The sequence below is a fragment of the Lissotriton helveticus genome, chromosome 12, assembly GCF_964261635.1.
Source record: "Lissotriton helveticus chromosome 12, aLisHel1.1, whole genome shotgun sequence".
In the NCBI taxonomy this organism is placed as follows: Eukaryota; Metazoa; Chordata; class Amphibia; order Caudata; family Salamandridae; genus Lissotriton; species Lissotriton helveticus.
Window position 1 is genome coordinate 370,521,050 of NC_136073.1, and position 13,351 is coordinate 370,534,400.

Genomic DNA, 13,351 nt, shown 5'->3' on the forward strand with positions numbered 1-13,351 from the left:
TGGGGCCTCCTTGGTGGTTTTTCGCCCCTTTGGTGAGTCGGTTTCTTCTGAGCTTTTGGCTTCGCCGGCCGGTCTCTCCTGTGCTCATGCCTTCTTGGGTTTTGCCTGCTGTTTTGGGGGCGTCTGATGTTGCCCCCTTTGAGCCCTTGCTGGTAGCGGACTTGTTCTGGTTGTCTTCTACGGTGGCTTTTTTGCTGGCCGTCACCTCTGCTTGTCAGTTGGGTGCTTTGCTCGTTTCTTTTCCCTATTGGAAGTTCCTGCCAGATCGGGTTGTTTTGTGGCTTGTTCCAGCCTTTCTGCATGTGGTTTCTTCCCTTTTCCTTTGGCAGCTGGAGGTGATTCTTCCTGGTTTGCCTGCTGGGGGGTCCCTTGTTGCACCTTCCTTGGTTGTTCGCTGGACTCTCCGGTTTTTCCCTTATCATTCCCTGGAGTTTTCGATTTTTTCCTGCCCTGTTTGTCTCCTGTGGCTTGGGGGATTTGGTTTCCGATTCTACGGTTGGTCGGTGTGTGCGTTTCTCGGTCTGCCTGCCTTTTCAGTCCTTTGGATCTGCCTCCTCCATCTCTGGTGCTGGGTCGTTCGACTCGTTCTGTTTCTGCTTCCTGGGCTGGGGCTGCAAGGGTTTCTATCCAGAGATTTGTTGGGCGGCCACCTGGCTGCCCCGTCACGTATTTATGCTGCCTTATGGGCTTGATGTTTTACATGCCTCTGCTGGCTGTTTTTCTGTTGGCGTCTTGAACGTTGCTGTTCGTTGATCTTTACAGATTTGTGTTTTACATGGATCCCTGGTGTCCTGCATTTTTTGTTGGTTCTCTGCTTGTGAGTTCCTCACATTGTAAGGACTGGGAGGGGGAGGACCCATGAGGGGGTAATGTCTTGTTACTTACCGGTAATCTTCATTACCCCGATTAGGGTCCTCCCCGTCCCAGTCCTCTATCCCTCCCGCCCTCCCGCTGTGTTTGTGTCGGAGTCTTGATGATAACAGGCATGGCGGTAGGTGGGAGGGTCCTATTTAAGCTTTTGAAATACTGGCGTTGTGATTGGCTGGGTAGAGGCAGGACTGCCTCACGTTGTAAGTAATGAAGATTACTGGTAAGTAACATTTTTTGTAAAATTTTCTTCAAATGGTGCACAGTAAAGCACATTGGGTCTGTAACGTTCCTACTCCCATAAATTAATGTGTATTGTATATTGTCCTTTTCTCCCACTATTCGTACTCCCACTCCATCTAGGTTTTCGTTGTCCCCTCTGTCTCTACTATCCTCTTCTCGCTCCTTTAGTCTTTCTTTTCCTAGTGTGACCTGTTGTCCTTTCTGACTCTTCCCTTTCTGAGTCTATCCCTCTCTTCTCTCTTTTCTACCTTTTACCTTTCTGTTTACTCTCCCGTCCCTTTCCCTCTCATATTATCTTCCTTCTTCTCACTTTTAGGGTGACTAGATTTTGAAAATGAAAAACCGTGAAGTTTCACAAACGTAGATGTATGACTACAGTTTCACAACAGCGGAGTGTGTGATTGGAGTTTCTATGGGTGGTTCACTCCTGCGCCACCGGTGGTTTGTTCCCTGTGTGCTGTCTTTTATGCTGGCCTGGCCAGCTTGCATGTTTGTGGCATTAGGGAATTGGTAGAGGGTTTGTGGTGTGGAAATGTTTTTGCTTAGGAAGGGAGAAGGTGAGTGTATTCTTATTATATGTTTATTTTTATTTCTTTATTTGCTGTGGTAACATGCTGGGTCTTTTAAAATTAATATGTAATGACATGCTGCTTTTTCAGTTATTCATCAAGTGTGAAATGTTTTCCACCTGTTATTTCCAGGTACCTTTATTTTTTAGGTCTCGCCCAGGAAGCGTGCATGTGCTGCTCTAGGATAAACCTTTTGAAATCGGTCTGCTCCTTTTCAAGCACACTCATGCATGTGCTGGCATCCACCTTGAGGGAGCAAGAAGCGGCCCGCACGCTACATGGGTCTCGCGCCGCCGCTGCTCGCTCCTGCAAGGCGGATGCCAGCACAAAAACGAGTGCTTGAAAACAGCTGTTTTGCATTTGCCTGCTTTTCTTGCTGTCGCTTTTCTTTGTCCACAGCACTGCTTTCAGTTCTAATGTAAAGAGCCTTTCACAAACAGAGCGCTTTAGACAGAACACTGACGCCTCATGTGCACAGCTCCTCATTAAAGCCACAGTTGACACCGAACGGCACCCCCCCTCTAGCCCTTACCACAGCAACTGCACCACAATTATGGGGATTATTTACCAGACATGGGGACAGGGGGACATATTGCTTGCGTCTTGCCAATGGCAGCCTGGCTGAGTTTCTGACTGCACAACAGACACATAACAAACAGCCGGGGAAGCATGCTCGCCCAGAGGCACAAATATACAGTGTGCTTGTGCACAGGGCATAGTGAGGAGCACAGAATATAAGGTGATACACAAAGTGATGTCTGGAGGCATTTTGCTCTTTGAGTTGTGTTTGCACAGTAGTTTTGACCACTGATATGATTTGATATGTCAAGCGCCAACAGTACAATTCGTTTCGTGTTTTGTAGAATGAAAGCTCTTCTCGAACGTCACTGGGGCACAGGGAATGGGTACCCTCTGGGCACCAGCAGTGCAAGCTTCAACTGTATACGTGTGACCTAAACAGGTGTCACATGGGCATTAGAAGTAACATCACGCACCCTATCATGCGCGTGGCTTGCATCGGATATGCTCATGTGCATGGTCCGTGACATAGGGAGGGAGGGAGGGGGAGAGGACGAGGCATGAAGGCCTTGGAATCAAGGAATCAGGTTTGTGTCTGGGTTCAAGATCCTGTGATTCTGGGCAAATCACCTAATCTCCCAGGTCCCATGAAAATGAATAAAACTGCAAAAAATAAATAGGACTATGGCAGCTTCTGTTCAACTCTTGCACTCCAAGTTTGTAAAGCAAAAGTGTCCAGTCATTTTACCATGGGGGGTCGCCAACAGATTCCCTTGTTCAGGTGACTCCACGTCTACCAAGAATACAGTTCTGTACACTAGAGATCCAGGCATTTTCTGACAAGCATTAACAAAGCAGCATGGTAATTTATTGACTGTCATTTCTTTTTGTATAGTTCTGCCATGTGATTTTAGTAGCTGTACTATAGGTAAGGAGTGTTCGTTTCTGAGCTTATCTGCATGGAGGCTGTGAAGGAGAAAGGGGTTAAGCTCTGAGCTCCGCCATGAGAAGGATTGTCTAGTAAAACATGGCGCCGCTGAAGACCACGCAGGTCATACAAGAAGCCACAGGGAAGGGGAGGGTTGTTCATAAAATGGAATCTAGCAGCTTTGCTATGAACACCCACGACAATCAATTTTTTAGGAATAATTTTAGCATTTAACAAGAACTGCCTTGAATGCGTTGCACATCACTCCAAGCCCTTTTCGAAGTCGCCTGCAGTGGATAGCAGCTTCCCTTGTCATTGTTAGAACTATGTTGTAGGCTTTCTTCTATGGCAGCGCAGGCCACGTTCAGTTAGGGAACTAGGTTTAGATAACAAACAATGTTTCTATCAGATCCTAAAGGATGTTAACAACGACAATATGCCTCTCACAAACTCAAATTTAAAACATTGCCTCAAAACCAATGCGACCCTCGTGCATCACAGCACATTGGCAGGGCACGTACTCGTATCTTTAGACACTGGTGTAAGAAACACCCTGAATGGAAAACTATTATCTGTATACTTTCAGAAACACCCCAAAATTCTTGGAACTTATGTACATGACCAGCAAACCCACATCACAAAAAGGACTAGTTCAAAAGTGATACAGGTGCATTTTTTTGAATTGAGGGATTATAAGACAAACAAATACTTGTGCATTTAGGACATAAGATTTACGGTTGGCTGTGTTATATTTGCATAGTTAGTCTGTGTAAATCACTGCCATGAGCTGCACAAATAAAAATAAAGAACCGTGCCTTGCAGTCTCTTTGCATTTTTCCAATACAAGGCCACGGGAGGGATGGGGTGAGGGGGGAGGCAGAAGTAATTTCTTTGGGAATCACCCTTTGTCCATCCTCAGACTCTTTGGTTTGAGGGGCAGCTTAACTGACCATGCACAGCAGGGTGAAGCAGGAAATGCTGTGCACTGCAGAAAGAAAAAAAATTCTACACTTGGTTACATTTTTTTCTTTGCTTTTGCTTACTTAAATTGTTGTACTGTAAAATTCTTCCTGACTACACCGGGAGCAATGCACATGCAGCCTTTTCAAGAAACAATCTCAAACAAGCATTGGCATAGCCAATAGGTCTAGCCTTTGGGACCTTATAAGTATTTATTTATGCAGCACAATATCCTTGGTTCAACAACATCAACTGTTGCATGGCTAAACACTTATAAGGCGCAAAGGCGAGACCTATTGGCTATGCCAATGCTTGTTTTTATTTGCTTTGGTAGAGGTTCTTTGCAAATAATATGTTATAAAATGTGCTTATTCAGTTATGCATCATGTGTGCAATGTTTTCTATGTGTTATTTCCATGCACCTTTATTGCATCTTGTTTGCTATTAAGTAAACATGCATGCAAGAGTTTCTAATGTTATTCTTTGTAAAGAAGGGAGATGTGTTATACCTGCTGCTCAGCCAGTGTGACTGGGGTGTGGAATGTTGGTGGTGGTTAGATGAGTGAGTTGGAGAATGTGCTGAACTGTAGGAAGGTTGCTCCTGGTGGGCCTCTTCATGACATCTACTTAAATAAACATCTTACATAATCTACCCTGGACTACTGTTGTTTCTTCTACTACAACAAAGAGATTCTCGTAAGTGAAAGGAAATGGGCTATGGGTCGTCTCAAAAGAATGAATTAAATTAAATCATGCATAGTACTTTTGGTATAATAAGAACATTGGTACCATTTCCCAACACTTGCCAAAAGCTAGGCATGGAATATCTGTCTAAGAAACTCTCCATAATGTTTACAATCAACACACTCGGTCAGGCAGGGTTTTTTCCCCAATTTAACAAACCCCAACTCCAAATTGCACGTAAACTACTTAAAATGCTGCTTAGTTGTAACCCAATTTTCTCTGCACTAGAAAGCTACAATAGGACTAGAGATACTAATGGAATGTGTAAATGTGTTTGAAAAATTAAATCTTGTAATCTCCCATGCCCTTATTGATTGTCCTCATTATTTATTCGCTCATAGAACATTTTTTACTATCGTTTTTTAAAAATAACAGATTTGGTCAAGGTGGAATGCAATTACATTTTTGGCGAATATGCAATTCTTTGAAGTTGCCGTAAGCATTACATGTTTTCTAATACTTATTATAGATCAAAAGTTAGTCTTTAATTATGTAATGTTCGGATGATGGTTTATGTAATTGCTGTATGCTTTTAACGTTGTGGATGTTTATGTTTAATGGGCATACGTCTTAATAAACTTATTTTCACTATTACTACCACTCTCAGTAGTGAGAAATCTCTGAACATATCTTTTACAACACGGAATCTGACATGTTAAATGACCATTTACGATAAAATATGTAATCTTTTTTCTTTGTTTTATATACCCCTGCAGAACGCAGTCTGTATTGCAAGCAAACTAACCTATGAATCAGGAACAGAAAGGGAAGACAAATACAATCTTATATAACAGCTGAGATCTGTTGGCTTACTGAATACTGCTCTACCCACAATGAACCAAGCATTAAAGCACTGGAGAGAAGCTGCTACTCTGATTGTAGCTGCTAGAAATGGAAATACAGTTTTCAAAAGGGCTCCTTTACCCTTCTTAGAGGAGAAAGGACCCAGCTGGCCTTTGAAAAGTGCCTATGACTATGAAGTGCTTCTACTTAAGAGAAGCAAGACAAGCAGTTACATGCCCAGCGCTTACGTTTTTCCAGGTGGATGCATAGACTCTTCCGATTTTTCCAGTGAATGGATTGAAGTGTTTAGTAATTATAAGAAAAGCCCAAACTTTGGACTGGGTTTGGTGAAACAAGATCCCAGGTCAAGACCTCCGATATTTGCCACAGACAGAATGATGTTTGGGTCGCCGATTCCAGGAGAGGTAGCCTTCCGCATCTGTGCAATTCGAGAAACCTTCGAAGAATCTGGTATTTTGCTTGTTCTTCCTAAAGGCAGTGAGAGAACTCCCAGTCAGGAACTGACAAAGACGGTGCATTTCGATGACTATCAACTCAGTGCTTGGAGACTGAGGATTCAAGAAAATCCTTCCCATTTTATACAGATGTGTCAAGAGCTGCATTGCCTACCAAACATCTGGGCTTTGCATGAGTGGTCCAACTATCTAACCCCAGTTACTGGAAGAAGTGTAATGAGGAGAAGATATGACACCGCCTTTTTCATGTGCTGTCTGCAAGACCTGCCGCACACACTTGAAGACCAGAAAGAAGTTACTTCCTTTATGGTAAATGTTTTTCCTACATATTGGTAAATGCCTTTAAGAAACTGCGTCAAGCCCCTTCTTTAAATTGTAGCATCCTTAAATAGAGTGGGCAGCTTTTCAGTACAGTTTGGCAGAACCTGCACAGAGTTTGAAGCAAAGCGTTCAGGCAATCAGATGCCCAGAAAAAATCACATTACGCACCCTATCTAGATTCTCCATTACCCCCTCCTGGGTCCGCTCCATCCCAGTCCTTACAACGTGAGGCAGTCCTGCCTCCACCCCGCCAATCACAACACCAGTATTTCAAAAGCTTACATAAGCCCCTCCCACCTACCGCCATGCCTGTTGTTTTTCTGCTCCGACGGCGGTCGGAACGCTGGTGCTCCCGGTTCCTGTTTCTGATTTTCTTCACAACGGGGTTGTGAGTGTTTTATTTGCAGTGTTATGCTTCTGCATTATTTACTGTGTGAATTTCACTGGAGTATTTCATTTGCAGTTTTTCACTTCTGCATTGTTTCCTGTGTGTTTTTCTCTCTGCGCAGCCGCTCCGGTCCCCCGGTTGGCCGCGCTCTTGTTCTGGGGTCAGGGACTCTCCCCGTTCATGTGCTGGGCTGGGACGGGGAGTTTTCGTGGTGTCCTGGCCCCGGGTCGTTCCGGCTCTGTGGTTCTAGTGCAGCGTCTGGCCCCCACAGCCATGGTCTTTTGACCTGGGACTGTGGGTGGAGACTACAGGGCTGCCCTTATATTGTTTCTTTCATGTCACCAGTCTCACGTTACGTGATTTGGTGATTGGGGGCAGTGTTACTTGGAGGTTGCTGGCCACTGCCTTTGTTGTGTGGTGAGTTCCTGTTTGGTTCAAATTCTCGGTACGTTGTCCTGAGGATAGGTCTTTATTTGGGTGACACTGGGTTGTGTCCCTAGATCCCTGGCTGTTGTGGGGTTTTTCCGCACAGTTTGTTTCCTCTGTGGTGGTTGACCTTCCCTTCCATGTTGTCCTGTTGGATATCCTGACTGATGCATGGCTTACGGCAGATACGCAGGGTTTTTACCCGTTTTTTTGGGATGGCGGTTTCGCCTGGCAGACTTTGTCTCTCACTTTCCTGCATTTCCATATGCTTCTTTTTCTCTTGTTCGGCCTGTGCGTCACTGGTCCTGCTCATGGGTTGTGTGGAGTTGTTTGGCTGTTTATGGGCCCGCCTACCTGTCTTGGCTTGGTGGGTTGAGTCTTCTCCTTGGCTGACGCGGCACTGGCGCCTTGGTCCACTGTCTGTTTCTGTGGCTCCTTGGCTTTTTGGCTCCCTCTACTGACAGTCTATGTGGTGGTGCTCTGTCTTCCTCTCGGCCCTTTCGTTGGTGGGGGGGGGGCTGTGTTCCATTTGGTTCCCGGCCTCTGTTACGCCTGCGCCTGCCCCTGGGTGTTGGTCATCTGGGGCTTTGGGTATTGTTGTGCCCTGGGGGGAATCTCCGTGACCTGTTGGTTGCAGTTGCGTCTCTTCTTCTTTGGGTCTGTGTCCCACACCTGGTGCTCATCTGATAATGGGTTCTCTGTCTCTGTTGCTGTTGTGGTTTTGGGGGTTCGGATCCGTTGTTCCTGGCTTGTTGGTCCGGTCTGCTTTCCGACTGGTGGGTCCTGTCGGTCTTTGCTCTTGGTTGCCGGTTTCCTTTCCGGGCCGTCACCCTTTTTGGGCTGTTTTCACAGTTGCTTCATTGTCTTTTGGCCCGTGTTACGTTTTTCCTTCTTCTTTGGGCGTCGGACTGTTTTTGTCTCTGGGCACTGTTGTGCTGGTTCGGGTGGCGGAGCGGGGCAAGGGTTCCTCTTCTACTTTGTTCCTGGTGCCCGTTTGTGTCCCGGGGCTTTATACCGTTTGGTGTCGCAGGGCGGTTGTTCCCCTTGCGTTCGGTCGTTCCCCTCTTCCTGGTGGGCGTTTTTTATTTTGGCTTCCCTGGATTTGGGAGTTGACTGTTTTTCACGTTTCATCTGTCCGGCTGGTCCGCGGTTCCTGTGGTTTGCTATGGATGGGTTCCTTTCTTTGTTTCGTGTGTTGCCTTTCGGCCTCTCTCTTGCTCCCCAGGTTTTTCCATGGTGCTGGCTCCTGCTGTGCAGGTTTTTTGCTGATTGGCAATTCCACCCTGCTTGCACCTGTTCTTATAAGTTGTGCAGGGTCAGGCCTGGTCAATACCTGGATGGGTGACCACCTGGGATGGCCAGGTGCTCTAATTTTTTTTTCCTATGTGGCTTTTGTCCGGTTTCTGCTTCCACCCTCCTTGTGGCTATTCTTGCGATGGTGGCGTTGATGGCCTTGTTCCAGTTTCTGGGGTTCGTGTTGGTTCTGGCCATTTTTCATCTGTTCTGGGCCTTCGGTTTCTCGGGGCCTGTTCGTCACTTTGCAGGGTACTGTTTTCTCCCTCTGGCTCAGTTCTCTTCCCTGTTGACTTTTTGCGAGTCCTGCTGGGTCGCCCTTCGGCCCTTCGGGGTTAGTTGCGGATCCAGGAGGCGGTGGCTACCTCCACGGCTGTAGGTCCTTGGGCTTGCCTGCTCCTCCTGTCCTTGGTGTTTCTTCTGATTGACTCCTTGGGTCCTTTTCCATGCAGGTTATGTGGCTCTGGTTCCTCTCTCCCCTGTTCTGGTCCCTACTTTGGACTGGTGGCTTTGCTCTCCCAACCTGGTGTTTGGGGTGTGTTACAGCTCCCTTCTCTCCTCTTGTTGTCCTTGGACGCTTGTCCTTGGGGTTGGGGGCAACGTTGGGGTCCTTGGTGGCCGATGAGTTTTTTGATTCGTGCTGGCCTTCCTGTGGTTCATTGTTGCTTACGCCTTCTTGGGGGACCAGTTGCATGTCTCTGTTCCAGATGCATTCCATGTTTTGTTCCCAAAACGCTATTTCTCCTTGGTATGGCTTCTGCCTCTGGTGGCACAGGCTCCCACGGCTCACTCTGGGCAGTGTCTCCTCGGTTGGCTTTGAGTTTCTGTTCAGGAACGTCTGGGTTTTCGTTTGTAGTCGCAGATTCGGCCTTTTCCTCCTGTCCTCTGTGTTCTCTGTGTTGTGCCAATGGGTGCTTGCTTCGGTGGCGCATTTTCTTTGTTTGGTTCGATTTGGTGCGGACCCTGCACATTTCCTTGGCCTTCGGGTTTTCTGTGTGCCTTCCCTCCTATTTTTTCCTCCCGAATAGTCAGGGGATGTAGAGGGAGGTGTGTAGGTGTCTGTATCGTTGGCCTCACTGTCTTTGGTTTCTGCTCCTGCTGCTGCTGGCAGGGGTCGTGTTTGGCTGGACTCCATTGACTCTGGCTCCGCTTTTGGGTTCGAAGCTTGTCTTTGTCGCTAGCTTCTGATGGCCTGGCTCTTGTGCGGCTGTCATTGGCGTGTTTGGGCTGTTCCTCTGTGGTAGCTGGTGGCATCCCGGTGTTGCGTCGGCCTTCAGACCTTGGGTGCTGTGGTCGTCATTGGGGTTCTTCCCATTGGGTAGTTCCTGTGCTGGGGGATCTTACTTCTGTGCTGGATTTTCTCAGGAATGTTTTTTTTACAGGGCCTTACCCCCTTCCGCTTTGTCTTCTCAGTGGGCGGCGGTTCATGCTTGTCGGGGTCCTGGGGCCTCCTTGGTGGTTTTTCGCCCCTTTGGTGAGTCGGTTTCTTCTGAGCTTTTGGCTTCGCCGGCCGGTCTCTCCTGTGCTCATGCCTTCTTGGGTTTTGCCTGCTGTTTTGGGGGCGTCTGATGTTGCCCCCTTTGAGCCCTTGCTGGTAGCGGACTTGTTCTGGTTGTCTTCTACGGTGGCTTTTTTGCTGGCCGTCACCTCTGCTTGTCAGTTGGGTGCTTTGCTCGTTTCTTTTCCCTATTGGAAGTTCCTGCCAGATCGGGTTGTTTTGTGGCTTGTTCCAGCCTTTCTGCATGTGGTTTCTTCCCTTTTCCTTTGGCAGCTGGAGGTGATTCTTCCTGGTTTGCCTGCTGGGGGGTCCCTTGTTGCACCTTCCTTGGTTGTTCGCTGGACTCTCCGGTTTTTCCCTTATCATTCCCTGGAGTTTTCGATTTTTTCCTGCCCTGTTTGTCTCCTGTGGCTTGGGGGATTTGGTTTCCGATTCTACGGTTGGTCGGTGTGTGCGTTTCTCGGTCTGCCTGCCTTTTCAGTCCTTTGGATCTGCCTCCTCCATCTCTGGTGCTGGGTCGTTCGACTCGTTCTGTTTCTGCTTCCTGGGCTGGGGCTGCAAGGGTTTCTATCCAGAGATTTGTTGGGCGGCCACCTGGCTGCCCCGTCACGTATTTATGCTGCCTTATGGGCTTGATGTTTTACATGCCTCTGCTGGCTGTTTTTCTGTTGGCGTCTTGAACGTTGCTGTTCGTTGATCTTTACAGATTTGTGTTTTACATGGATCCCTGGTGTCCTGCATTTTTTGTTGGTTCTCTGCTTGTGAGTTCCTCACATTGTAAGGACTGGGAGGGGGAGGACCCATGAGGGGGTAATGTCTTGTTACTTACCGGTAATCTTCATTACCCCGATTAGGGTCCTCCCCGTCCCAGTCCTCTATCCCTCCCGCCCTCCCGCTGTGTTTGTGTCGGAGTCTTGATGATAACAGGCATGGCGGTAGGTGGGAGGGTCCTATTTAAGCTTTTGAAATACTGGCGTTGTGATTGGCTGGGTAGAGGCAGGACTGCCTCACGTTGTAAGTAATGAAGATTACTGGTAAGTAACATTTTTTGTAAAATTTTCTTCAAATGGTGCACAGTAAAGCACATTGGGTCTGTAACGTTCCTACTCCCATAAATTAATGTGTATTGTATATTGTCCTTTTCTCCCACTATTCGTACTCCCACTCCATCTAGGTTTTCGTTGTCCCCTCTGTCTCTACTATCCTCTTCTCGCTCCTTTAGTCTTTCTTTTCCTAGTGTGACCTGTTGTCCTTTCTGACTCTTCCCTTTCTGAGTCTATCCCTCTCTTCTCTCTTTTCTACCTTTTACCTTTCTGTTTACTCTCCCGTCCCTTTCCCTCTCATATTATCTTCCTTCTTCTCACTTTTAGGGTGACTAGATTTTGAAAATGAAAAACCGTGAAGTTTCACAAACGTAGATGTATGACTACAGTTTCACAACAGCGGAGGGGCCCAGAATGACTTAAAGGACAACATTCACCAATATAGAAACACAGACAACAAGGCACTAAGGGTTATACATTTAATGTAGCCTTTACATAGAATGTCAAATCTCTTAATTACATTGATTTCTGAAAAGGCTCAATACTGATCCTGCATTGTGACACACATAAACGCTTGCATCTCCGTTTTTAGTCTAAAAATCCGGGACATGTACTCTTTCAGTTCCTATGTCTGCCATACAGGGCCGGACTGGCTACCGGGCAGTTGTGTGTGCTGCCGAGCTAGGGGCTAATTTCTCTGTGGTGGGGGCTTATTTCGTTGATGGGGACCTGCGTGCGATTTGAAATAAAAAAAGCAAAACTAATTTAGTTTTGCACACGCAGGTCCCCATCAACGAAATTAGCCCCCAGCACGGCAGCACACACAACTGCCCTGTAGCCAGTCCGGCCCTGCTGCCATACTTATGGTGGAATGTTACTTTTTCATATGTGTGAATACTATTCAGCATATATATATGAATTGAATGGCCAGAGCACCACCAATTAAATAGTAAACGTGTACACCCAGACTTGGCATCTGCCAAAGTCCAAGACCTAGGCTTATCAGGGCTAGGTTGTATTATGGGCAGACAGCTACGTTACTGACGTTTTTGTTCAAGTCCTGCCCTTGGATACATTTTACTGCATTGAGCATCGTAGACACGTACTGTGCTAGTCTGCATGAGGAGTGAATTTCTACAGGTCCTCTGTCTCCTTTGGTCCTCAGGGCTCAGAGGATCAAGATTTTAACTACTTACATAAGTTGGATATGCTACTTGTATTCCGGCAGTGACGATTTATCAAAGCCTAGAAAAAGTCATAGAATACGATGAAACACGTGTCGTCTGTTTTCCATATCAGTTTGTGGCTGTTTCGCATACCAGTTTGTGCAAGAAAGTGAAGAATTTATTATAACAACTGGAACCATCTATCTCTTGTATCAACTTCATTGTTTTGGATCTCGCTGTACGAATTTGGACCTGTCAAATTGAAGGACTGTTTACTAATTAATTCATGGTGCTCTGTACATTCAATTCATATTTTTGGTATATCGGGAAGTTTTCTTCTATATACCGTACACTATTGGGGTGACGTGGCGTTATTTGTTCCATTGAGCACACTTTACTGTTTGTTTGATTAACTTACTTCCCGAATACTGTGTATGTGCTAGCATTCTGTATAGGCCACTGTCACCTCCCTATTTTCTAGTAACACATATTTATATATATATAACAAACAAGAACTGTTATCATAGTCACGTAGTGCAACTATTGTTTGTCATCTTTTGACAAGCATTTTTGCCGATTTTTATATCCCAGCTTGTCACCAGCCACTCAGGAAGATTTTTCATGGCCCAAATGAGGGTAATATTTCTTTTAGTGAATAATAGCTGAACACAGTCTGGCTCACAGTGTGATGCGGAGGCACCCAGCAGTAATAGGCTGAGGAGCCAGGGAGATAGCTGTACTTTTTAACAGCAGAGCCTCCACATTAGCACAATGACAGCTGCCGCTTGCGGTATTGGCAATTTCCCTCATTCCATATAAGCAGGATTCAAACGTAGGTGGGGCTGGACTGACCATATGGGACTTAGGGCTAACTCCTGGTTGGCTGAGCACCAAGAGGCTGATTTCAGGGCAACGGAGAAATCATTAGCTATCAGCTTAACTATCAACCCTAGAAGAACAAACATCATTTTCTTGTAGACAGCTATATTATTTGTTCCCTAAATCCTCATTAAGACGGTCAGGCTTTCTCGTTACAGTCACTCCCTACATTATGGTCAGGAAATAGCACATTTTCCAGGGCTATGTTAGGTTCCAGTCCTCCAGCGTACCTAAGACATAGTCTTTAA

General features: G+C 46.4%; 2 protein-coding genes across 3 annotated transcripts in view; both read left to right on the forward strand.

The window, feature by feature from the left end:
• Positions 1-5,655, forward strand: part of LOC144799915 (acyl-coenzyme A diphosphatase NUDT19-like) — a 244,771-nt gene extending 239,116 nt beyond the window's left edge. For both annotated transcript variants that reach the window (XM_078671532.1, XM_078671533.1), the window contains one exon: positions 5,547-5,655. In XM_078671532.1, the coding sequence (XP_078527658.1) occupies positions 5,547-5,621 (75 nt within the window). In that variant the 3' untranslated portion in view covers positions 5,622-5,655. The remainder of the gene's footprint in view (positions 1-5,546) is intronic.
• Positions 5,550-13,351, forward strand: part of LOC144799914 (acyl-coenzyme A diphosphatase NUDT19-like) — a 170,611-nt gene continuing 162,809 nt past the window's right edge. Inside the window, exon 1 of the mRNA XM_078671531.1 lies at positions 5,550-6,398. Within this exon, the coding sequence (XP_078527657.1) occupies positions 5,664-6,398 (735 nt within the window). The 5' untranslated portion in view covers positions 5,550-5,663. The remainder of the gene's footprint in view (positions 6,399-13,351) is intronic.